This window comes from Felis catus, chromosome A2, assembly GCF_018350175.1.
Source record: "Felis catus isolate Fca126 chromosome A2, F.catus_Fca126_mat1.0, whole genome shotgun sequence".
Taxonomy (NCBI): Eukaryota; Metazoa; Chordata; class Mammalia; order Carnivora; family Felidae; genus Felis; species Felis catus.
The window spans coordinates 15,264,368-15,290,896 of NC_058369.1; the positions used below are offsets into that span (position 1 = coordinate 15,264,368).

The 26,529-nt window shown below is 48.1% G+C and overlaps 1 protein-coding gene across 11 annotated transcripts in view; it reads left to right on the forward strand.

Moving 5' to 3' along the window:
- The window catches only part of LARS2 (leucyl-tRNA synthetase 2, mitochondrial), a 195,581-nt gene that overhangs the window by 22,617 nt on the left and 146,435 nt on the right, over positions 1-26,529 (forward strand). For 10 of the 11 annotated variants that reach the window (XM_045049134.1, XM_045049137.1, XM_003982139.6 and 7 more), the window contains exons 1-3: positions 453-610; positions 5,556-5,810; positions 12,393-12,521. In XM_045049134.1, the coding sequence (XP_044905069.1) occupies positions 5,577-5,810; positions 12,393-12,521 (363 nt within the window). In that variant the 5' untranslated portion in view covers positions 453-610; positions 5,556-5,576. Of the gene's footprint in view, positions 1-452; positions 611-5,555; positions 5,811-12,392; positions 12,522-26,529 lie in introns of those variants that run through there. The other variant, XM_045049135.1, reaches the window with a different exon arrangement.

Consider the following 26,529-nt stretch of genomic DNA (forward strand, 5'->3'; position numbering starts at 1 on the left):
GCTCACCTATGCCCTAATCACGGTCAGATAATTCCCTTCCCAGGGCTATAAAGTCACGGAATATGGTGGGGAAAAGCTCTTTAACCACCATTTAAGGATCAAGAGGTCAAACGACCTACCCAAGCCCAGCGGGCAATTTTAGCTAAGCTGGGATTCGAACCCTGGCATCAGAACTCTCTCAGTGCTCTTTACACCACCTGCCATCCAGTTTATTCTGGGGCCACTAAGCTGATGTCCCTCACTCCTCTGCAGCAACTGGGGTAATCTGAGCCCCCGGTATCTGGTTTTGGTGACGCCAGAGACGGAGTGCACTACTGAGCCGGAGGGCGGGGCTTGGAGTCAGGAGGCGGTGCCCGGGAACGGGGGGGGCGGAGCCCGAGGCCGCCGGCGCCGGCGCCGGCGCCTCCGCCCCACGGGCTGCCGGGAGTTCGGCCTCGGCCCCGCTCCGCTTCCCCCGGCTCCGCCCCCGCCTGTCTGTGTCTGCGCCGGCCGCTACCGATAAAGTTGTTGTTCTGCCAACATGGCGGCGCCCATGGTGACTGGCCGGCCCGTGTTCGCTTAAAGGTGGGAACTGAGGCGTGAGGAGCCGCAGGCCAGAGCCTGTGAGCAGGTAAAGTCCAGACCCGGGCTCAGCGGGACGAGACACCTCGGGCGAAGAGGTCTCTGCCCTCGGATCTGGAGGTTCCGACTTGCTAGGGGCAGGAAGGGAAGGTGTGGGCTGGGTTAGGTGGTTCTGGAGCCGTGCAATTTCTGATCTGGGTAAGTCTCCGAGATCCCGGCCTTCAGACTCTTTGAGCCATGGACCCTGATGATAGCTCTGGACCCTATCCCATTCCCAGATGAATACACATGTACACGTAGATTTGTACTCAAGTTCCCTTGCTACTGCTCCCCTGCCCCGATTCATCTCTGGATCTTTGCTTCCTGGCCTGGGGATTTGGACTCAGCTAAAAGCCATCCGGCACATCTCCGTGGCCCAGAGGTTATTGTCCCTGCATGTTGAGGCTCGGAGGTTCTCAGAGATCTTGTGGGTCTACCTCCTTATCTTAGAAGATGAGATTCCCGACAGGAGATAATTTGCCCGAGGCCCCACAGGGAATGGGTCCTTGCAGAAGCCACAATCGGTATTTTTGGTCACAAAATTTGTTTTCGTTAAGATGCACTTTCCCTAGTGTATTCTTGCACATTTTGAAGTGGGGGGGGGGGGGTGCACACAAATGCCCTCCTGCCCTTCTTCCATGTGTTCTGCTGTTCTTTGCTTGTACTGCTCTTCCCTTAGGTTTCTCTGTCCATATGTGATTGTCGTTTTGGGTCCAGTTCTTAGGCTTTTTCTCTGACCATCTGTTGGTGCCTCCATCATTCTCAGAAAACAACCGTAAATGCCCCAAGTGAGGATGAGGTCAGGACCGACTCTAAAGAGGCGCAGAGGAGTGGGGATTGTTATTTTGGAAGGATGTGGAAGAAAAGACAGGATTCCAAGCATGGAGGCAAGGAACTGGATGAAACAGAGCTAAGGAAGAAAAGGCCAAGCTGATTGAAAACACAAGGCGTGAGCCACACCTTTCACATTGACGGAATGAGCATAGTCCTCTAATGAAATGGCCACACCTTGTCAGGAAGAGGCAGTGCCCTTTTTAGGACTTTGGTGGTGGAGCGGCGGAGAGCAGGGCCTGCTGAGCTCGGGGAAGTTCTGTAGTATATTGTCAAGGCAAATTGAACCAACGTTTTAGAATTTCTGAAAGAAAGGAAGTGAGTTTTATTCAAGGCCAAGTTAGGACAGCTGCTGGCACACACAGTCTTCACAAAGAGAGTGCTCCTGTGAAGGAACAGTTGGTGTAGGGTTATATAAGCTCTAGCAAGGAACATTTGGTATTGGGTTATATACTTTTTTCTTTTTTTTTTACATAAAAAGTTACAAATCCTTAGACAAAGAACATGTTAGAAAGTTGCAGAACTTATCTTACGCCTCTAGTAAATGCAGGGCTGTATAACTTTAATCTTATGGGAACCAGGGAAGTTCTCCTTATGTTTGGAATGCCCCTTTTTGGTTATTTCTTAAATAAAGCAGACGTGCGATGTGTGCTCAGGCAGAAATAGAGCCCATACTTTGAAGTTTCGCGGAATCACTTTGACCTTGGTATATGTTAGAGTATAGCTTTCCCCGGGAGCCCAGGAGCAGAGCCCACAAACATTAAAAGTAGAAAATTTCCTTTATTTTATCCATATCATAGCCCTGAGTATACTGTATGCTATGTCCCCCTGAGTCTAGGGGATTCCCCTAACTTTGGGCGTGAACTTTTCTTGAAGAGTCTTACTGCGTTATTACCGCGCGTGCTCCCCAGAGAGGTGGGATCGGTTTACATTTTCAGCAGCAGTGTATAGAAATGCCCATTTTTCATTTAGCAGGTTTTTGCCAGTCTGTTAAGCAAAAATATTTTCTTGCTGTTTTCATTTGCATTTTATGATTCGTTCTAAAGTTGAACTTTCTCATATGTTTATTAGACATTTACATCTCTTTCTGTTTTTCCTTTGCCCATTTTTTTAAATTAGGTTTTGAATGTTTCTCTTTTCATACGTAAACTCTTCATAGAGTAGGATAACCATTTGTTACTGCTGTTTTGGCAAAGATTTTGCGTCAGCTCATTTTTAGAGTCAGATTTATTAACGTTTTTGTGAGTTCTTCCATTGCTTTCGTCCTCAGGACAGAACATCCTGCACCTTGTAAAGATGTGTTAGATACTCATCTATATTTTTGTCTTGTTTTATGATACTTAAAAAAGTTCTTTAATCTTTATGGGATTTACACTGGTTTGTGGTTTTGAGATGGGGCTCCAAGTTCTAATCGACTTGTGCTTTTTTCCTTATGAACTTTAAGTTCTTTAAATGCCCAGATCACTTTCAGGATTCTCTAGTCTATACCACTGATTTATGTATAGAAGAGGTTGTCAGTGAGCCATGTGTTATGTAAACATATTTAAATTTTTTTATGTTTATTTATTCTTGAGAGAGAGAAAGAGAGTGTGAAGGGGCAGAGAGCGAGGGAGACACAGAATCTGAAGCAGGCTCCAGGCTCTGAGGTGTCAGCACAGAGCCTGACGTGGGGCTCGAACTCACGAACCATGAGATCATGACCTGAGCTGAAGTCGAACGCTTAACTGACGGAGCCACCCAGGCGCCCCTGTAAACATATTTAGAAAGCTTATTCTCATTGGGTAGACAGGGAGTGTTGTATGTGTTGTTTATGATTGGTGTATGATGAGTAAGTTACAGAGACAGGATTAGAATTTTCGGTGAAAGAATGACCTCCCTTTGTATGGCTCATATGGGTGATCTGTCTTCTCTCTTTGGGATTTCATTTCTCACGATGGCTAACAAGCATTGAAACCAAAAACTTGTGAGACTGCGGTTCTGGTTAATTTGTATTTTTGTAGTGTTTATTTATTTATTTTGGGAGTGGGAGGGTCAGGGAGAGGGAGAGAGAGAATCCTGAGCAGGCTCGTGCTGTGATCATGGAGCTGGACACGGGGCTCGATCCCATGAAAACCGTGAGATCATGACCTGAGTCAAAATCAAGAGTCAGACCCTTAACCGACTGAGCCACCCAGCCGCTCCAGATTCATTTGTATTTTTATAGTTTTGTTGTTTCCCCTTGTTTCTGTTGGGGAGAATAGTCCAGAGCCCTTTCGTTATGAGTTGTTAGGGAATGCAGTCCAGGAGAGAAATGGCAGGCGTCTATCTATGCCTTCTGCTGATTGGGAAATCTTTGGCTTGTTAAAGATAGGGAAATGATACCTTAGCAAGGGAGCCGTAAAATCCATGACTCCTGTGGATACTTCTAATTATGTAGAAACCCAACCCCTAAAAATAAATGCAGTTACCCTAACTGTACAAAGCGTCTCTATATTAGGTTGATCATATGGAGTTGCTGATACTCAACCATGTTCATACAGTTCACCCTAATATCTCTAGTCACATCTACATATTTTAGAATAGCCAAGCCCAGTGGATAGGTTTTGTTTTGTTTTTGTTGTCTTTCTGCTTCGACCCCCAGGGAAGCAAGAGGTATTAAATACAGTGAGACTTGGTCTGTCAAGAACTTTGGCAGACCATCTTGTAAAATGCCGACACTGGGATGCCATTTTACGGGAATGTGAAACCCACTTGTGTAAGCCTATGATAGACTCTCTTGGCAACATCCGTGACCCAGTACCTGTGTGAAAACAGGCCAGACGCTCGTAAGTGTGGAAAAAATGTTGAGAGAATCAAAGAACTAACACCAGCTTCAAGGTTCTTCCTTTCTTTCTCTCTTGGTTTTACTTTTGTGTCTTCACTCTGGTGCTTTTTTTTTGCATGGTTATGTAAGAAGGCAGGCAGGTGAGGCTGTTGAGTCATAAATCTTAAATATTTGACGAACCGTCACCTCAACCTCTTAGACGGGGATAAGACGTGAAAGTGCTTCCATGAAGTCATTTTTGGAATTCACCTCCTTGGAGGAGACCAATGAAGCATTCTGGCTGAATTTTGAATTGCAGCCAGATGTCCTGGTGGGCCCCAGCCTGTGGGTTGTATTCCAGAAACACCATGGCACTCACCGCTATCTTCCATGTATATTTACTTGTTTTTCTCTTATCTGCTGTTCTTTACTAGTTATGTAAGTGCCATGGAAGAAGAGAGTTGGGTTTTGTTCACTGTTGTATCCCCCGTGCCTAGAACAGTGTGTGGACCTAGTGGCACTCGATAAGTATTTAGTAAATGAATGAAGAACTAACTGAATAAGCACTCTTAGAAATAATAGTTATTTCTTGGCTCAGCTTACGGGTGTATATAACTTACAATACATGTGAAAAATGTTAATAACAGCTGCGAGTCTCTGGACTCTGGAGCTAGAAGGTGGGTGTTCAGATCCCTTCTGACATTTGAGCCTAAGCCCAAGCCAAGATGTGCTCGGAGCTCTTCTGAAGCCTGGGTGATGGGACGGGAAGCCTGCTGGACAGACCCTGGGCTGGGCCTAAAGGAAAGGATGGGGGGGGGGGGGCTCCTCGGCCTCCCGTGCACCCTGTGAGGCTGTGGCAGGAGCTGGCCCAGGAGGTAGTCTCCATTCGTTCCTGTGGGAGTTTTGTATGTTTGGTGTTTGGGAACGTTGACCATGTTATATTTTCCATTTAAAAGTTTGTGTTTAGCTCAGTCGACGCTCTTTTCTTTTCTTTTCTTTTTTTAATATTTAATTTTTTTTGAGGGAGACAGCGTGAGTGGGAGAGGGACAGAGAGAAGGAGGGACAGAGGATCCGAAGCGGGCTCTGTGCTGGTAGCAGCGAGCCCAGTGTGGGGCTCAAACCCACGAACCGTGAGATCATGACCTAAGCCAAAGTCAGACGCTCAACTGACTGAGCCACCCAGGCAGCCCAACTCAGTTGGAGTTCTAATGTGACATTTTCAGGGAAGGAAACCGTCAAGAGCCTAAGTTGAAAGCATGTGAATGTGCAGGGAATGCTGGGCTGTGCTGAACGGGAGAGTTCTGGGCAGTTCCTAAAAGAGCTTTCTGCCCTCTTTCTCAGGGCCTTCCCACCTTCTGGAGAATGGCTTCTGCTTGGCGGAGACTGGGTTTCTATGTCTGTTTCCTGAAAAGCAAGCTAAATGGTGGGCCAGATATCATCAGCAGAGGAAGGAGAGTAATCCCGGGATGTGCCAGAGGTATTTACAGTGCCACGGGGACGTGGACGAAAGAGTACACGTTGCAGACGAGGAAGGATGTCGAGAATTGGTGGCATAAACGAATAAAAGAAGAAACCTCCAAGATATCAGAAGCCGATGTGAGTATTCTGAGGGATTTTGAGGGGGTAGAGAAGAGGAGCCAAGAACTTGGATTCTGAAGTCAGATCGCCCGAGTTCAAATAAGGTATTAAGTGTGTGACCTTGAACCAACTGAATCTGTGCTTCAGGGTTCTTCTCAACCAGGGACAGTGCGAATAGCAGTGTCCTCCTGCTTCCCAGGATGGTTGTGAGGGCCGAGTGAGATCGGACGAGGATAGCGCTTAGAAGGCGTTCTGTGTGGTGCTTACACACAAGGTGCATGCAGGCAGCACCACACTGGGCATTCTGGAGCAGCATTTGGGGGGGGGGGACCCATCGAGAGTGAGGCCCTAGCAGGTGTTAGGTTCTTCATGGTCCATTGCGGGCCAGCGCACCTGGTGACCCAGCAGGGTCAGATGTGAGGTTCCAGGAGTACCCCTGGACCCCTCGCCTGTAGAACTTGTTTAAAACATTTATTATTATTGTTAGTTTTTTAAATATGAGAAGCATTCTTTAAAAAAAATTTTTTTTAAATGTTTATGTGTTTTGAGAGAGAGAGGGAGAGAGAGAGAAACAGAGAGAACACAAGCAGTGGAGGGGCAGAGAGAGAGGGAGACACAGAATCCGAAGCAGGCTCCAGGCTCTGAGCTGTCGGCACAGAGCCCGATGTGGTGCTCGAACTCACCGACCGTGCAATCATGACCTGAGCCCAAGTTGGATGCTTAACCGACTGAGCCCCCCAGGCGCCCCTCACCTGTGGAAGTTTAATCTGCATATTCTGGGAAGTACCTTCCTCTCCCTTGGCATGATGTTGGCCTCCAGCCATCATGGGTTGGGAGGTACCAGCCCTTCCCTGGTGTGATCTGGGGGGCTGGGACCCAGGCTTGCAGTGACAGATGTGTGAGGTAGTGAATCCTTGGCTTCCGCCCAGGATGTATCAGCGCAGCACCGTACTTGAGTAATTGGGTCTAGTGTTTGGTTGTAGCCGGTTTCCAGGGGGCGCCGTGTTGGAGGCTGGCTCCTTGTCTAGGAGTCCAGCCTCTGGGGGATTCCTCTTGGACGTGGTAACCCTCACCTCTTGCTGCTGGTCAAAATAACAAATGGGAGATGTCATTTGTTACATGAAATGGTGAATCTGATCAGAGCCAAGTGCCGTAAGGTCATTTACTCTTAAATTGTGACCATCCCTTTGTAATAGTTACCGAATAATACAAACCTTCTACATGTAGTTAAAGAGATGGGGCCAAAGGCAAGCAGGTGAGTAAATATAACTGCGCCAAAGTGCTCTTGACTACACTTGGCTGTTTCCCATCTCCTGATCCTCACTCTTTTTAGACTCATTCCTTCCGTGAGCGTGATCACTATGAAACATGCCGGGGGGTAGTTATTTGTGTTAAAGCGAACGATGGTTTCGGGCATTGGTTAGAGAGAGATGCGGTGGATAACAAGTGGAACGATAAAAAAGAAGGTTTGAGTATAACGCGTGATTGTACCGTGAAAGCCCGACTTCCGCCTGGTCAGGACGCGAAGAACCTTCACATCAACACGACCAGACTCACGTGCCTAAATGTATTTTGGAAACGAACTAGGGAGCAGTTCGCTTCTGAATGAGGAGAGTAAAATTCGCTTTTCTTTTTGGTTTGGATTATCCTTTAGTGGCTTCCACACATTTTAAAGTTGGAGCTTACTGATTTTGTGGCGCCTCCTTCTTCTTAAGTACTGTGTGGTTTAAAAAAAAAAAAAATTAGGTGGATCACAAGAAACTGTGTATCCCTAATTGCAGAAGTAGCTGAAGGGATATCGTGGGTGATCCCCTGGTGGCACCCTTTCAGGGTTTGGATGGGGAGTGGGCAGGTGGAGAAGGTGCTGTATGATGGATCTGGAACCCGGGCTCTGGAACCTGGGCAGTGTTACGGGCTCGGCCTCGAGACCTCAGCGTGCTCGCGGCCTTGTCACGTAACCTCTTCGATCCTCAGATTCTTTGCATTGTTTATCTCACAGAATTGTTTTGAAAATCAGATGAGCGGGGCGCCTGGGTGGCGCAGTCGGTTAAGCGGCCGACTTCAGCCAGGTCACGATCTCGCGGTCTGTGAGTTCGAGCCCCGCGTCGGGCTCTGGGCTGATGGCTCGGAGCCTGGAGCCTGTTTCCGATTCTGTGTCTCCCTCTCTCTCCGCCCCTCCCCCGTTCATGCTCTGTCTCTCTCTGTCCCAAAAATAAATAAACGTTGAAAAAAAAAAAAATCAGATGAGCAGATGTGGCCGAACACATTTTACAAGCGGAAATGTTACATAAATAAAAGGTACAAGAAGATAAAAATGTGTGGTGTCTTTGTCGGGAACAAAGAATACAGCCGGATGTTGGTGGATTTAAGTTTATTTATTTATTTTGAGAGAGACAGAGACAGAGTGAGGGAGGGAGGGGCAGAGAGTGAGGGAGAGAGAGAGAGAGAGAGAGAGAGAGAGAGAGAGACTCTCAAGCAGGCTCTGCACTGCCAGTGCAGAGCCCGATGTGGGGCTCGAATTCACGAAACTGTGAGATCATGACCTGAGCTGAAAGCAAGAGTCAGGCACCTGACCGACTGAGCCACTAGGCGCCCCTGGATGTCAGTGGACTTTGAAGCTTAATTGTCCTCACTCTGGTCTTAGATATATTTGAGGGACACCTGGGTGGCTCAGTCAGTTAAACGCCCGACTCTTGGTTTCGGTTCAGGTCATGATCTCACAGTTTGTGGGTTTGAGCCCCGTGTCAGGCCCGGGTGCTGACAACTTGGAGCTTGCTTGAGATTCTCTCTCTCCCTCTCTCTCTGCCCCTCCCCTGCACACGTGAGCACACGCGCACTCTCTCTCTCTCTCTCTGTATCTCTCAAAAATAAATAAACTTTTAAAAAAAGATCAAAAAAGATATGTTTGAAATACCCCCAGGTGAGTGTCTAGGAGACGAATGTCTTGCCATTATCGTCGGGATCTTCAGTATTAAAAGAAGTTCCACTTAATAAGGATTTTACTCCATGTCAGGCACTATCTGTCCATTCATTACCTCATTTAATCCTGAAACAACCCTGGGGATTTTTTGGAGGGTAAGAAAACAGGCTCAGAGGGAGGTTTGGTAATTTATTGAGATACATGCCTGGGACCTTCTGTTGCCTCACCTTTGATGCACAGAGTGCGAACTGAGCCCAGAGAGGCAGAGGAATTTGCCCAAGGTCTCACAGCTAGTAGAGAGGCCAGGGCCAGAACGAGGGCTCCCGGGTCCTTCTATCCGCCCCCTCTGGGCTCAGCAACAGCTCTGGAACTTAATCTATAAAGAGGCAGAAGTTTTCTTTCTCCTGACGTCAGAAGCTGACAAAAATAATAGGTCCCACTTATAAAAACCATCCTCTTCCCATTGCTTGCGATCTTAATTTCTTTTAAAGGCCTACATTCTTACACTTTTATATAATTACGGACATTTCCCTTTCAATCATATTCCTGCTTAGTTATACCATACGCTCCCATAATTCCTTCTTGCCATCCCCAGAGGAGAGAGAGCTCGTTTCATTATCACGGAGGAAAATGACTTAATTCACACAGAACAGCGAAAGGCAGGGTCACTGAATAAGCTGGATACCTTTTCTGCGATAAACAAAAACAGTCATAAATATCAAAGACTTTTGCTAGCACTGCTTTTCTATATACCTTCCGTAAGCTCAGTTTTGGGGTTTGGCTTCGTTGGTATGGAATGAATCGCTCAATTCTGCTATAAATGAAGTCTTTGTGGGACAGACCTCCAGAAAGGAGACGCTCAGGAAGAAGCTGTATGTGGAAAATGTTTGGGGCAAGATCGAGGGTTAAATAAACATAATATAAAAATGAATAAATATCACTAAAATGAAGACAAGGTGGTTATAATAGAAGAAAAATAGGCTTAATGTAAAAACTTAAAAGGAAAAATGAGAAATGGTTTATATCAAGGATTTTATTGATTTTTCAGATCCTCAAGAACTCTGTAATAGCTGTTTTCCCACGTCCCTAAATATTCCCAAAGAAAAGGCAATAAACCTAATCCATTGTGAGAAGCAGTGTGATTTGAATGGAGTGGACAGTTTGCTTACTTCTGTTTCTGCACCCAGTGACGGAGTAAGGCCTGGCGCCTCCTTTGAGGGACTGGTTTACACTGAGAGGATTACCTGTCGCTTTCCTTCTTCTTCTTCTTTTTTTTTTTTTTTAATGTATTTATTTTTGAGAGAGAGAGAGAGGGAGACAGAGCGCAAGCAGGGGAGGAGGAGAGAGAGAGGGAGACACAGAATCCGAAGCAGGCTCCAGGCTCTGAGCTGTCAGCACAGAGCCCGATGCGGGGCTCGAACTCACGAACTACAAGATCATGATCTGAGCCGAAGTCAGACGCCTCACCTCCTGAGCCACCCAGGCACCGCATGTCACTTTCCTTCTTAAAGACGGTCCAAACCGCAGGGCCTGTCTCCTGAGGTGTTCCTGAGGGTTACGGATCTGCAGTTTCCAGTTCAAGTCTGATCAGTGTGCAGCTTTCTGGAAATCAATTTCTGGAAAGCAGATTTATGGAAATCAATTGTGGTTGCCACTTGAGCATTCCATGATTTTCTGGTTTGGGTATTATCCAGACTCCTATGGATTCTCTTTTCCCTTTTCTTCCATCAGGCTGCTTGACTCACCACTCACTGGTAGTTTTTGGAGGATGGGCCTTAGAGAGAAAATTCTAGTTTATTTTGCCACACGTGAGAGGCCCTGTCAAAGGTTGATTGAGCTTCTTTGCCGAAGGAACTTTAAAGCAATGGGTCAAGTGAGATTTGGAAATACCCTGATTTCTTGTTTCCTCTGCTCCCCCAATTATAGCTGGCCGTGTCCATGATCAGCCATGCAAATACGTAGCAACAAATATACCACGACCACCTCTGTACACAAAGGAATGGTCGCGAATATTCTGGTTTGCGTTTGTTTTCATTACTTTTGTAGAAGCAAAGCCTTGAAGAACTCTAGCAGGGCTGGAGGAAGGGAGGAAGGATGGAAGGAGAAAAACAGAAGGTAGAAAGAAATAAAAGAGTGGCAATATCAGAAGGTCCCCGCCCTCAGAGACCAAACAGAAGCAGGTACCTCTTCTGCCTTGCTTCTGAGAGCCCTGCCAGGAGGGGATGTAGCCTGGGTAGGGGGAATGCTCCCGTCGCCTGGACAGGATTTGTTTAGCTGGGAAAAAATGCCCTTTAACGTATTCTGTGGAGGCCAGATATTAAGCTCCTGCTGAGAGTGGAGGCGGGGGGTGGGGGAGATAGAATGGGGGGGGGGGGTGTAGGGAGAGGGAGATGACTGAAACCCAGCCCGTGCCCTTGAAACACGGACCCCTAACTAGGAACCGGTTAAGTGACTGGTGTTCACTCCGTTTAGATGCACGTAGGCTCTTTCTGTTTCTCTCGACGAAGCCGTGTCTTCAGCAGCTAGAAGGTTCTCTCACCCTGGCGTGAGGCTGGCTGTAGCTCGCCCCTGGGAAGACAGAAACTGCCTTGCCTTGTTGTCTATGGTTTTCGCATCACTTTCTCACTTCAACTTTGTCTGTTGAAAGACGAGTTCACAGTACAGCAGAGAAACCCAGGACCCAAACTGGTGCCTCAGGAGTCCTGCTCTAACTGCTGACTCTGAGTCTGAATGCAACGATAGGGAATTTAGGAAGGGCTCCATTTTTTTTTTTTTTTTTTTTGAGATGTCACATCTGTGTGATTTAACTACCGTGTCCTTGAATTACATGGAAATGTGTCTTAGAGCTTCATTTGGAAAAACATAAGTTCTTTAAGACCTAGATAGAAACTGTCTTAAAAGAGAAGCTTTTAAAAGAGAGGGAAAAAAGGATTGAAAATATATATGGGTAATTAGCACTTTGGGGTTGTTTGGCATTATTTTGGACATTGTTTAGCTTAAACTTGGGCTTTGGGGGTGCCTGGGTGGCTCAGTCGGTTGAGGATCCAACTTCAGCCCGGGTCACGATCTCGCGGTCCGTGAGTTCGAGCCCCACATCAGGCTCTGGGCTGATGGCTCAGAGCCTGGAGCCTGCTTCCGATTCTGTGTCTCCCTCTCTCTCTGCCCCTCCCCCGTTCATGCTCTGTCTCTCTCTGTCCCCAAAAAAATAAATAAACGTTGAAAAAAAAAGAAAAGAATTATTAAACTTGGGCTTTGGATTTTGTTTTTTGACATGTTTGTCAGTTTATGGGAATATTAAAAAAATTTTTTTAATGTTTATTTTTGAGAGAGAGAGAGAGAGAGAGTGCGGGCACGTGCACGAGCTGGGGAGGGGCACAGAGAGAGGGAGACACACAACCCGAAGCAGGCTCCAGGCTCTGAGCTGTCAGCACAGAGCCCGATGCGGGGCTGGAACTCACAAACCGCCAGATCATGCCCTGAGCCGAAGTCGGACACTTAACTGACTGAGCCACCCAGGTGCCCCAGTTTTTGTTTTTGTTTTTGTTTTTGTTTTTTTTAAGGAAACTTTAAAAAATGTTAAGTTATTTACCTTGAGTACAATGCCAAAATACTGTGTGCATGCAGGGTCTCAGTAAATGCTTAAGATATACTCACTGTCATTCTTTGTCATTCTTTCCCAGAAATCAAAGCCCAAGTTTTACGTGCTTTCCATGTTCCCTTACCCTTCCGGAAAGTTGCACATGGGCCACGTGCGCGTATACACCATCAGCGACACCATTGCACGGTTCCAGAAGATGAGAGGGATGCAGGTAAGGAAAGATGCCTGCTGCAAGGCAGCCCTCCCCCGTCCGCCCCACCGAGGACGGCAAGAACGTTGTCAGTGTGTTCGAGGCAAACGAAGAAAACCGATTTTGGTTAAGATTACGACAGCTTTGAAGATAACCACAGAAGCTTAGCGTTTCCTTTTCTGCGTCAGAAGACATGATGAAGCATCTGGGTTAATGGGGCCGGTGGGGGGGGGTGGGGGCAGCCACGTGTCTGGTGTTGTGCAGGGATGAGGACGGAGGGGGGTGGGGGTGGGGCTAAATGTAGCTGCAAATGTTGGTAACACGGGACATCTTCTCAGAAGTTCACCGTCCCGTGAGAGTGAAACACATAATAGATAGTCACCGTGTAGGGGGCCGAATCCCCTAGAACAAATATGGATCAAATGCTGTGGGGAGGAAGTAGGGCCACAAGAGATTTTCCGCTTTCTATTTGATATTTGCTGTTCCCTTTGATATTCTTTAATGAGCATGGTTATCTTACAAGGGAAAACTTAAAATTTTTGCAAGGAAAAGCTATCTGGGGAGTCGTGCCTCTGGGACAGTTGGGAAAGGCTCCATTAAAGAGGAAACGTCTGGCATGGGTTTTGAAGGACAAGGTTAAATTTACCGGAAGAGGAAGAGAAAGGCCCTTCCTTGGCTGCTGCGAGTCAGTCCCTTTTACCCCATTGCCCGTTACCCCCAAAGCTTACTCTTTACTCTTTAGCAACGTGTCATCTGTAGAACGAGGTGGGGATGATCGCGATACCTTCTTTTAACCACTTACAGAGCGGTAGGGTTAAAGAGGGGTCGACAACATGGACCACTGAGCCAGATGGCCAGGATTCGAATGCCAGCTCTTAACGCTTGCCAGCTGTGTGCCCTTTGACTAGCTACTCAGCCTCTCTAAGACCTAGTTTTCTCTCATCTGTAAAATGAGAATAAAACAGTGCCTGCCCATTGGCCCGTTACAAGGATTCAAAGAGGATAGCTGTGAAGCACTTAGCACATGCTTGGCACATAGTACGTAACCCATAAATATTGGCGATTGCGAGCGGCTGGCTGGACCCTGTTCACAACATCTCCTGAGAGCCCACTGTGCCCATCTCTGCCCAACTCTGTGTTTACTGGTCACCTCAGTAGCTTGAAATCCAGCCACGGTGGGAGTATTCATACCCTGGAAATCAGCAAGTGCTCCAAATCTGGGCTTGTTCCTCCAGAGAGGCAGTTGTTAAACATTCACTGGCACTCCCAGTGGCTGCTGCTGTGATTAACCTGCTGGGGCCCATACCTGCCACCTCCCAGTTCTTTGTCACGATTTCAGAGAGGTACGCGCGTCAGTTGTCACAATTGGTTTGAAAATTGATGCTGAACTGACTTTGGCAAGAAGTATTCCTAAAAAGGAAGTCAAGTTATGATGGCTGTTTGTCAGTTGAAGAGTTCATAACTTTATAGTGTCAGATGCAGAGATCAGTGTTCCACTTTAATAGTCAAAAGTATTCGTCTTCCCGGTTTCTGTCGGGTGTTATTTTCCCCAGACGTTGCTTTCCATCATCGCTGCTGTGTTTATTAGAAAGGGACGGTGCAGAGTGAGCTGGCTGTTTGCCTAAAGTATCATTCTCGCTGAATGATTCTTGCTGTGGCTCTTTAACTAGATTTATCTGACGGATTTTTTGCACGCCAACTTTTTTTGAACAATTAGCGAGTGCATGTAAATTGCCGAAGGTGTAAGCTTTTGTGGCAAAATTGTACATTTATGATAGGGTACAGGTGGTTGAGGGGGTGTAGGTGGGATTCTGATTCCCTTGGATGGGATGAGATGTTCCAGAGGAAGCCCAAGGCAGAGCTCCAGGCCCAGAGCTCCTCAGACCCAAGAGACAAAACAGAGACCCCTATAGTAACTGGAGGCCAAGTCAGGCTGGATCCAGGAGCTGGACAACCTGCATTTGAACCGCATTCCGCCGCCTTCTTGCTGAGTGACCTTGCACAAGTCATTTCATGGCTCTGAATCCTACTTTCCTCATTTTTAAAGTAGGGATAACAGCAATCCTTGCCTCATGGGGTTGTTGTGTGGGTTAGATGAGATGGTACATGCGTGTGACATGACAGTAATCCCTTCATAAGTGTTAGCTGTGATTATTATTTTATTTTATTAAAAAATTTTTTTTGGGGGGGCGTCTGGGTGGCTCCGCCGGTTAAGCATCCGACTTCAGTTCAGGTCATGATCTCACAGTCCGTGAGTTCGAGCCCTGCGTCGGGCTCTGTGCTGACGGCTCAGAGCCTGGAGCCTGCTTCGGATTCTGTGTCTCCCTCTCTCTCTCTGCCCCTCCCTTGCTCATGCTCTGTCTCTCTCTGTCTCAAAAATAAATAAAAACATTAAAAAAATTAAAAAAAAAATTAAAAGAAAATTTTGTTTTTGCTTATTGTTGAGAGTGAGACAGAGTGTGAGCGGGGGAGGAGCAGAGAGAGAGGGAGACACAGAATTGGAAGGAGGCTCCAGGCTGTGAGCTGTCAGCTGAGGTGTGAGATCATGACCTGAGCCAAAGTCAGACGCTTAACTGACTGAGCCACCCAGGCGTCCCATGTGGTTATTATTTACATTGATTTGATTTACTCTGGGAGGTCAGTCACTGCCATGTAATAAGTGAACCCTACTCTCTTTGGCCTGGAGCACACCGCACCCAGTTACATCTTCAGAGGCAGCTTAACTGCAAAAATTGCTTGCAGTTTGTATTGTATGATTTGATGGCTGCCTAATGCCACTTTTTAATTTTAAACTTAAAGTCTTTTCTTTTTATGTTTATTTTTACTTTTGAGAGAGAGAGAGAGAGAGAAAGTGGGGACAGAGGATCCCAAGCAGGCTCTGCACCGACAGCAGAGAGCCCGACACAGGGCGCGATCTCATGAACTGTGAGATCAAGACCCGACCCAAAGTGGACACTTAGCCGACAGAACCACCCAGGTCGCCCCTAAGACCACCCTTTGCTTTTTGGTTTACGGTGCATCTAGGGCTCGCTTTGTTTCTGACTTTCAGTTGTTCTGTTTAAGATGATGAGCTTTTTGGGGCATCGTCCAGGTTCTGCTGAAATTAACTCCTTGTTAATTTTCATAAGCCATATTTAAGTCAGATCATCCTGTCTAGCACTCCAAACTTGGTGAAAACGTGTCCAGCCGGTTTTTAAGTGATACGGCAAAAGAGAAACAAATCTCGCTGTAATTGTCGACAGCATGAAAACCTGTTGAGCTTCCTGTTGTTTTAAAATCCATTCCCAGTGTCAGGACTAGTTCCAGAGATGGAGCAGCGGAGGATTCAGGTCAAGTTCAATGGACCTCACTCTAGGGAGGGAAGGAATATCTAATGTGGAATAACAACAGGGTCTGACATATGTATTCATTCATTTATTCACTATATAGTCATTGAGTGCCAGCTTTATTCTTTTTTTTTTTAATTCTTTTTTTTAATGTTTATTTATTTTTGAGAAAGAGAGAGACACACACAGAGCATGAGCAAGGGAGGGGCGGGGAGAGAGGGAGACACAGAACCCGAAGCAGGCTCCGGGCTCCGAGCTGTCAGCACAGAGCCCGACGCGGGGCTCGAACCCATGAACCGTGAGATCGTGACCTGAGCCGGAGTCAGATGCTTAACTGACTGAGCCACCCAGGTGCCCTGCCAGCTTTATTCTAAACCCTGGGATTTCTATCGTATTAAATAGACCTATCAGAGTCTTAGATTCAGCCTCAGTCAGTGGGCCTAAGGAAAGCCCAGTAAGCTCTGCCTTTTTCTGGAACTTGTTAACATGTTGATTATTTTGCTTTGTTCTTGAGTGGAAGTATGTGAAATAATTCTAAGGTACACGAAGAACAGTGTGGGAAGTAAAAGGCGGAGGGACCCGGGCAGCAGTTCTGCTCTCTACAAGGCCAGCAGGGACCTCCACAGAAATGCCTCTGTCCTCAACTTTCTCCACCTCAGCCACATGCAATGCAGTAGAGCATTTCTCCTTCTGTAACACACTCTACTCCCGGCGCAAGACCCCACATTCCAGACTCTCCTCCTGCATTTTGGCCTCCCCCTTCAGTGTATTCCACAAATTTTCCTGCTCCACTCCGTCTTTTGCATACTCGTTATCAGGTCGAGAAAGTTCCCCTTTACTCCTAGTGTGCTGAGAATTTTTATCGTAACTGGGTGTTGGTTTTTGTGAAATGCCTTTTCTGTGTATATTGAGATGGAATATAGTTTTTCTCTTTTATTCTGTTAATGTGATATGTCGATTGATTTTTTTCTAATCTTTTTTTTTTATTTAAAAAAAAAATTTTTTTTTTCAACGCTTATTTATTTTTGGGACAGAGAGAGACAGAGCATGAACGGGGGAGGGGCAGAGAGAGAGGGAGACACAGAATCGGAAACAGGCTCCAGGCTCTGAGCCATCAGCCTAGAGCCCGACGCGGGGCTCGAACTCACGGACCGCGAGATCGTGACCTGGCTGAAGTCGGACGCTCAACCGACTGCGCCACCCAGGCGCCCCGATTTTTTTCTAATCTTAAACCAACCTTGTCTTCCTTGTGTTCCTGTGTTCGTTTGGTCATAATGTTATTATTTTTTTAATGCATGTATTGCTGTACATAATTGGTTAATCTCCCTATGTTCATGAGAGTACTGCTCTGTAATTTTCTTCTTCTTAAAAATTTTTTAATGTTTATTTATTTTTGAGAGAGAGAGTGAGAGAGTGTGAGCGCCACACGAGCGGGGGAGGGGCAGAGAGAGAAAGGTAGGGGGGACACAGAATCCGAAGCAGGCTCTAGGCTCTGAGCTATCAGCACAGAGCCCGACGCCCGGCTCAAACCCAAGGACCGTGAGATCATGACCTGAACTGAAGTCTGGCTGTCAACCAACCGAACCACCCAGACGCCTCTGTAATTTTCTTCTCTAATGTCTTCATCTGGTTTTGCTATCGGGGTTATGCTGGCTCGTAAAACAAACTGGATGTTCCCTTCTTCCTGTTTTCTGAAAGCGTTGTGTATTATTGGTATTCTTTCTTTCTTACTGTTTAATACTGTTTAATAGTTCGACGCGGGGCTTGAACTCATGAACCACGACCTGCGCGGAAGTTGGAAGTCTAACCAACTGAGTCCGCCAGGCGCCCCGCCTCACTCCATCTTTCTACATGACTTTCCCAACTGTTGAGGCCAGCAATGAATGCCGTTTTAGCCTGTGCTAATTTGTCATATGGGAAACGGCATCTAATTTTGTTTTTAATTTACATTTTCCAGAGTACTGTCCTAGTGAGGCGGGGATATTTTCATATGTTTGTTGTATTTAATTTTCTTCTTCTCCGAGTGGCTTGCTTGCGTTATTTGCCAAGTTCCTCTTGGGTTGTTGGTCTTTTTCCTGTTCCTCTGCAGAATGCTTTATACAGCCTGCATTATTGATTCTTTGTTGGTTAAACGCACTGCAGATGTCTTCTCCCAGTCTGTGGTTTGTCCTTGATTTTGTGAGCCTGGCCAGACCACAAGTTGTAATTTGGGGGTGAGAATGGGTGAGAATGATGATTTGGAAAGTTCAAAATAGCTTTTTCTTTGGTTTCCTCTTATAGTAGCAAGTAAGTCGTGCATAGAGGGAAGAAATGAGACAGGAGGTGAGACAGGTGGGTCGGTGTGACCCCCCCATGCTCTCCCTCCTTCATGGAGACGGGCCTAAAAGCCACGGCCATCACCTTTCTCTTGGGGAAAGCTAACGCCACAAAGAGGTAACCAGGCACGGACACTCCCAGGTTAGACGCGGACTTTGTAAATGGAGAGACGGGTGGTTTGGAGGTGAGGAATCGATCTGGAATGAGGGCTTTAGTCAATGCGGTGATGACACCCGCCCGTCCCACCTCACAGATTTGTGGCAGGGTTCCCGTGAGGTGATCGTGAGAAAAACGGTCGCGCAGTTTCCTCGTGTGACCCAATTAATGGTAGCGAGAATAAGTTAGTCCTGACGTTTGGATGTTTTAGCAGGGGCTTCTTGAAGCCAGAGATCAGTTCTTTTCTTCCAAAAATCAGAAAAGACTGCCCTGCCAATTGGCTTCTTCTTAAACTCGTATAACGTCTGATGACACATTGAAAGCTTAGCACAGACGGCGATTTTGTCGCGTTTTCATATGTTGTATGCACAGAGGATTGGGAAAGAAAACGACCCAGCTCCCACCCCGGCTGGTCTCCTGGCACCCTCTGGGACAGAGGCAGAGTGATGAGGGCATCAGGATGCCCAGTCTCCCCCACAGGCCTGGGCTTGGACCCCTATGTCTCGGGCCAGAGGCCTCCGGGTGCTGCCCGCGTCGGGTTTCCTGCTTGGGCTTCTTTGCTGTTTGCTGTAGAGGAGGAGGAGGAGGAAGATGGAGGCTCTGGGCCTGACAGCTGCCTGGTCCTAATGTGATGACCGGCAAATGCGAGGAGGCGAGGGGAGTTGTGAGCAAGGGCACAATTACACGTGTGTCATTGGTTTTCCGTCTGCCGGCCGGGCCGCGGGTGTTCACGAAGCGCCCCGAGGGGCATCGCGTGGCCTTCAGTTTTCAAATTTTCGAATCTCTGTAGCTTCTAAAGAAGTAGAGAGCGGATTTCCAGGGCTTGTCCCCTCCCAGGTAATTTGAAGGGAAGAATGAGCGCTGGTCCAGTATCTTGATTAGAAAGTGGCCGATTCATCCGCCTTCCCGGGGCAGGTCTGCCCTGGGCCTCAGTACCGGTACCGTCGTTTGGATTTTTTTTACTCTGGAGCATTCACTTGGTTTTGCTCCACAGGTGTGTAAAAATGGGGGGTTATTAACACCTGCTGAACAACATTAAATGGTATGTGTCTTCATTTCTTGGAAATAAAGTGTTGAATCTAGTCCAGGGAAACTATGACACTCTGAAAATAGCAATTTTTTGAGCAGCGGTAACCATGGTTGCTCTCAGTTAGAAGCTCGGTTGGTTTCAAATATGAAGTTTTGTTTCATGATGAAAAGGCCAGAAAGCTGGTCCTTCCGAGGGGATTGGCCGACCCTTTTGTAGTAACAACTGTGTTAATTCTCTTGCCGTCCGGAAGGCAGGCGGCCAGCTGCCCCAGCTTCCTTCTGTTCCACCTTAAAAAGTTTCCTTACCTCGGTTGGATCTTACTTCCTGTGTCGGAGGAAGAACCGTTCCTTTGCCTGTTCTTGGTTTTTTTTTTTTCCTTCTTAAAAAATGTATTTTTAACTTGTACATACAATTCCATATTTCCACCCCCTTGAAAAAGAAGAAATACAGGGACGCCTGGGTGGCTCAGTCGGTTGAGTGTCCGACTTCAGCTCAGGTCGTGATCTCACAGCTCGTGGGTTTGAGTCCCATGTTGGGCTCTGTGCTGGCAGCTTAGAGCCCAGAGCCTGCTTTGGATTCTGTGTCTCCCTCTCTCTCTCTGTCCCTCCCCGACTCACACTCTGTCTCTATCTCTGTCTCTCTCTCTCTCTCAAAAATAAATAAACATTAAAAAGAGAAGAAATCTAGCATAGATGGGGTTGTGGGCCCCTTTGACCACCCGCTCCTGACCAGGCCCTTTTGGGCCGTGATCTCTGGCATGTTCCAGGCTAAGTCCCTTGAGAGCCTTATGTTGTCGCATGTAACTGTGCCCTCCCCTGTATGCCTTTCTGCCAGTCCTCTTGCCATCCATCCGGCCTGCCAACCCTGAGACGCCCACGGCTCCGTTCAGAGGGAGGCGGAAGGCCCTGTCACGGTGAGCCATGGGCATGTGGCCCCGGCCACACCAGAGGCTGGCCTAGCCCCGGCTCCCAGGCCCTGCCTTCTGGCCAGCTCTGGTCTGAGTTGCCAGGTCTCTGACCCCTGTGTTTTCTCCCCGTCAGTAGCTGTCCCTGACTCCCCTTTGATACCCCAAGTCATGGTAGGTTTGTGGCCTTGCTGGAGTTCCTGGGCGGCCCGTGGCCAGTTCGCTGTCAGCTCCAGCCCCTGCTTTGCTTTTCGTAGCACGGTGACCCCTGCAGACCACGTCCCCCAAGCCCTGGTGTCAGCTGGCCTCCAGCTGGTTGGGGACGAAAAGAAACTGGCAAGACTGGCACGCAGGAGGAAAGGAGAAGCCGGAGAATTTCTAGCGTCTTCTTCACCGATCTGGTTCCATCTGGGCAGACCCACCTGTTTCGGTTTCTGTACCTGATCTCAGCCTTTCAGCTGTCACCTCCCCTTTCCGCCTTTGTTCCTTTGGTCTGGAGGTGGTGGTGGTGTCCTGCCCTTCCAAGTTTTGGGGATGTCGTGCTGTGCCTCTTGGCTTCAATTAAAAGTGAGAAGAGTTTAGAGTGTTTGTTAGAAGAACGGCAGGAAATGATGGGTTTTTTTCACACACTGGAAGTTTATTTTCTAGATTTCCAAGTTAGAGCTGCTAGGGCTTTGTCTCTATTCTTTTTTTTTGCAGAAACAACTCCGTCCAGGGGCGCCTGGGAGGCTCAGTCGGTGAAGCATCCGACTTCGGCTCAGGTCATGATCTCTCGGCTTGTGGGTTTGAGCCCCGTGCTGGGTTCTGTGCTGACAGCTCAGAGCCTGGAGCCTGCTTCGGATTCTGTGTCTCTCTGTCTCTCTCTCTGACCCTCCCCGGCTCACACTCTGTCTCAAAAATAAATAAACATTAGAAACAAAATTAAGAAAAAAGAAAAGAAAGCACTCCTATCCAAGAAGAATTAACTCCCAGGGAACTGAGAGAGCCCAGGTGACCCTAACATATAAATCCAGATGTTGGCTTTGTTTTTTAGGCCAAATTGCCTAGTTGGCATGGGTGAGCTGTAGGTATAGTTACTTATTGGAACTGTGGGAGGATTAAACCAAGTTATGGGGCGCCTGGGTTGCTCAGTCAGTGAAGCATCCGGCTTTTGATTTTGGCTTAGGTCATGATCTCACGGTTTGAGTTGGAGCCCTGCATTGGGCTCTGTGCTGACAGCTCTCATTGGAATTCTCTCTCTCCCTCTGTCTCTCTCTCTCTCTGCCCCTTCTGCTCGCACTCTATCTCAAAAATAAATAAACATTTACAAAAATTTTTTAAAAAATAAATAAACCAAGTTACGGTGATAGAAAGGAATAGGAATTTCAGAACCAAAAAGGAGAGTTTAGAGTTCTCCCGGTGAACGTTGTAGATAGTCTCGGCCATAGGAAACCACAGGCGAGAAAGCGGGCATCCCGTACCTGGAATGGAGGTATTTGATGTGGTGTCCAAGAGACCAAGAGGTGAACGAGGCTCGCATAGAAATCACCTGACACGTGTCTTTTTATTTATTTATTTATTTAAAAAAAATTTTTTTTTAACATTTATTTATTTTTGAGACAGAGAGAGACAGAGCATGAACGGGGGGAGGGCCAGAGAGAGAGGGAGACACAGAATCTGAAGCAGGCTCCAGGCCCTGAGCTGTCAGCACAGAGCCCGATGCGGGGCTCGAACTCACGGACCGTGAGATCGTGACCTGAGCGAAGTCGGACGCTCAACTGACTGAGCCACCCAGGCGCCCCCTGACACGTGTCTTTTACATAGATGGGCTGTAACAATTTGACCAGCACATAGAATCTGCTGCCTGGAAGGAGGGGACAGGCTCTGTTATTTCATGATCTTGTTCGAGGTCTCCCCTTGGTTCCCTCTTGACGGTAGTGAATCCTCTCTAGCACAAGAGTGAGCTCTGCACTTGGCCCCTGGGTCTCTGGAAACCCAGGTACCGGAGCGATGGGACCCTTTCCTCTTCCATAGAGAGTTGGCTCACGGAACCTTTATTCCAGTGACTGGCCCGTGGCGGAAGCAACTGTTCTGACTTCAAGATGCGGAAAGGCCCTCCCGCGGGCTGTATTCTAGGGCAGGCGTTTGCTTTTTGTCAGGCTTTGGTAAGAATGAAATATTAAGAAGCTTTAAGATTTTCTAACTTGATTTTCATAGACAGCTTGGGTAACATGTGGGCTAAGACTCTTTTCATGCTAATTTCATCTGAAAACAAAAATAGAAAAATATTACGTAAATCCAGACTGGTTTTTGTGACTGTCTCTGTATTGACTTTATTTAAAAATACGGACAGCATCTAACAGAATGTTAATGGGCAGGAGCATTGAACCAGTGCCATTTGGCAGTTCCAACAAAGAAACCAAGTGGTAATTAAGTTTTCCCCTTTCTCGTGGAACAGTTACACAACAGTTCCATTTTTCTGCCAGTGAAGCAGCCTCGGGAGAATTGAAGCACAGCTGGAAGGTGCACTCCTGTGTCGTCCGTGGAAGCATTGCAGAACTTTCTAGTAATCCAGCATAAAGCCCCAAAATGGGACTTCTTCCTTCCTTTCCTCCCTCCCTCCCTCCCTCCCTCCCTCCCTCTCCCTCCCTCCTTTTCCTTCCTTCCTTCCTTCCTCCCTCCCTCCCTCCCTCCCCCCTCTCTCCCTCCCTCCCTCCCTCCTTTCCTCCCTCCCTCCCTTCCTTCCCCTTCCTTCCTTCCTTCCTTCCTTCCTTCCTTCCTTCCTTCCTCCCTCTCTCCCTCCCCCCTCCCTCCCTCCCTCCCTCCCTCCTTTCCTCCCTCCCTCCCTCCCTTCCTTCCCCTTCCTTCCTTCCTTCCTTCCTTCCTTCCTTCCTTCCTCCCTCCCTCCCTCCCTCCCTCCCTCCCTCCCTCCCTCCTTTCCTCCCTCCCTCCCTTCCTTCCCCTTCCTTCCTTCCTTCCTTCCTTCCTTCCTTCCTTCCTTCCCCTCTCTCTGTCTCTCTCTTCTTTCTTTTTAAAAATTAAAGGAAAAGAGAGGAAAGGCTGTGATGCTTAACAGTTGTTACAAGGGAATGTTTTTCGTCTATGGATTAAGCAGTGCTAAAGAGAAAGCTATATCCTTGCGAGTGTTTGTTTTACTTAGGATTCTTGGCCACCATGGACTGCAACCCGGGTCAGACCGGCTTAGCCAAAAACGGGGGGTGGGAGGGGGTGGGTGTGTTTTTACAGATCCTGATGTGTCTCACAGAATCAAAGGGAAATGTTGCAGGAAGAGGCCCACGGGGATGGGGACCAGGTCCTTGAAGGCTGCCTGTGTCACCAGTCTCAGTGTGCACACCAGCTGTGCTTTCTCAGACATCTCCTCCAGGCGGAAGGTGGGCTCGCCAGGAGCCCTGGGCTCGTATCCTTGTTCCTCCTGGCCAAGGAGAAAGGAGTCAAGAGTGTGCTGTTGCCCTCCCCGTCTTTATTGCCCCCACGCCCTACAGACCACAGACAAGCCCCGAGAAGGGTTCAGACACGGGTAACCGGAGGGACGGATTTTGTGACTGGCAGCCCCCAGCAGGACTGTGTGAAGTTAGAGGAGGAGCAGTTTCCAGAAGGGGAGGCCACTGTGGGGGAGGATGAGGCATTTTGGGCCTGCCACATTTAGCAAGAGGAAGGGAGACCTCGGGTCTGGAAGATCAACGAGATTGGGTTGTGTCTGGCCGGGTTCCTAAAACTTAAAGAACAGATACTCCTGGGGGAATGTCAGGATGTTTTCAAAAGCCATACACACATGCTTACACGCACACACACACATACTTACATATTTTGTACATGATATGTTAAACGAAAAAAAACCGCAGGTCATAAAATAGCGTATATCAGGTTCTATTTCTGAAAAACATAACCTATCTGGCTCCCATATACGTGTGCACATATTTGTATATCTATGCTTGAGTGAGAACGACGTGGAAAGATTCAGAGGCTGGTGGTGGTCTCAGGTAAGTCAAAGAGTTGAGAATGGGGGTCGGGGCCACAGGGAGAGAGGGTCAGCTTTGCTTTTGATGTATCACGTGTTGTATCGTTGCGTTTGTTAAAAAAATTTTTTTTTTTTTTACATTTCTTTATTTTTGAGACACGGAGAGAGCACAAGTGGGGAGGGGCGGAGAGAGAAGGAGACAGAATCCAAAGCAGGCTCCAGGCTCCGAGCTGTCAGCACAGAGCCTGACGCGGGGCTCGAACTCACAAACCGTGAGATCATGACCCGAGCTGAAGTCGGACGCTTAACCGACTGAGCCCCCCGGGCGCCCCGATTGTTTCATTTGTCAAAATGAGCTCGTATTACGGTTGTACCTTGGGAAACATCCCGTTAAGGAGGAAGAAAGGACCCGGTTCAGACTGAGCTCGGGACGGGTGTGGACGGAGGCACCGAAGGTGGCCGTGGGGTCACCTCAGGCCGGGAACCCAGGGCTTCCCAGCGGGATGCTGCAAGAGCAGCCTCTCCCACAGCGATAGGAAGCTGAGGTGCCCGCAGGGCTACGTGTTCCCCGAGCCTGAATCTCTTCCAGAAAGCACATGTGAGTGGATCAGACTCACCACCCCCCCCAGGGAGGCCAGGTCCACAAGGCGATGTGACCCTGCCGGGCACAGCCAGAGGCAGGGCCCGGGTGGCTGCTTCCTCGTGGGCTACCCGGCGACTCCCCCGGCTTCGGCCCGCGTGGCAGGAACGCTTGGGCTTGAAGCACCTGATACGAGCCATTGATTTTGCAGGAATGACTTTTCCTTTTATGGAAAAGCAGGCCAAATAGATGACTGGCCCTCTGAACCTCACGGTCTGTTCGGTTCGGTTAAGAACTTCTAGTGCCCGACACCAGCATGCTGCAGACGGTTGTCACAAGCAACCCACGCTCAGGAAGGCACAGGGCTGAGGACGTGGGTGAGGTCAAGGCGTCTCCCCGCCTGCTCTCATAGCCATCCAGATAAATGTGGCCAAAGAGGCCGGCTGAGGTCTTGACGGGGGAGCCAGTGGTGGGCAGTGTTGTGGGTGCTGAAGACCAGGTGGCAGGTGGCCGATGGCCAGCGCTGCCACGTACGGGGTGCCCGTACTGGGCACCGTGCTGCGTGTGCCCCTGACACGGCACGTCACGTCCACGATGCGAGGTGGCCGCTCTCAGTCACGAGTGGAGTAAGTAAGGTGCCTCGGGTCCCACTGCCGGTGAACGGCAGGCTTGGGTTTGGGGCTGTCCCCCGCCGGCCACACAGTCTCCTGAAGAGCGAGCCTCTCCAGGCATTTCCCACTCACTAGCCAGAGGGGTTTGAGCGGCTCTGATTTGGGTTAGGTGCATGGTCTTTGTCTTTAGATGGAATGATTCCAGCAGACTCCTCAAACCCATTTAAAAAGTAATGTGCCCAGCAGAATGGGGACTCTAAGACAAGTGGCTCTACTCCCTGGAAGGGGCCTGCCTGTTTTCTTCCTGTTTCCTGTTAAGTGGGGCTAGGGGGAGAACAGACCTGGCGGCTGGGAGGGGAGACGAGTCCAGTTTGGGACACTTCAAGTCATGGGTGCCTAAGGACCCGAGGCAGAGATGGTCATGGGCGATACTCATGTGCACTTCAGAGAGTTCTCGTGCCAGACGGAAAGATGGAAGAAAGCTCCAGGTGCATGGTGGGAAAGAAATAAGAGCTAAAACAAACAAACAAACAAACAAAAAACCCATACGTAAATAATATGATCCCGATCTCTAAAAATTGGATATAAATTTGCCAAATTTAACTCGTTATGTATGGCTGTATGGGAGAGTTACAAGTGAGTTTTGTTTTCTCCTGAATATTTTTCTCTGCGTACCCAGTTATTTATGGTGAAAATGCATTACTCCAAATATCAGAGGGATACTTTTTTTTAACAAAAGAAAACCAGACCTGTTTCTCTCGTGGAAAATGTCCTGTTTTGATGCTCACGCGTGATGAGGTAGTGGCAGTAAATGCCTCCGAGTATCGGTCACTGTCCCGAGGAACTGTGTGTGAACAAAAGCTCAGGTCGTCTGTATGATTACAAGCGAGACTGTCCCTTGGTACCACAGTACGTGTGTCAAGCCATGGCTCCTGTTCACAGCATGTAAGTCAGGTTGACGGAACTCGGTGTGGAAGCTGCGAGCTGAGCTACGTAACGGGTTGCCCATTTGCCGAAATGGGTAGTCACGAAAAATAGTCCACTCAGAGAAAATTGCTGTTGGTACCACAGTGTATATAACCTTCTAAATTCTCTCCTCTGCATACGTCATAGTAGCCAACTGGCTTTCAAAAGCATCGTTTGGAATC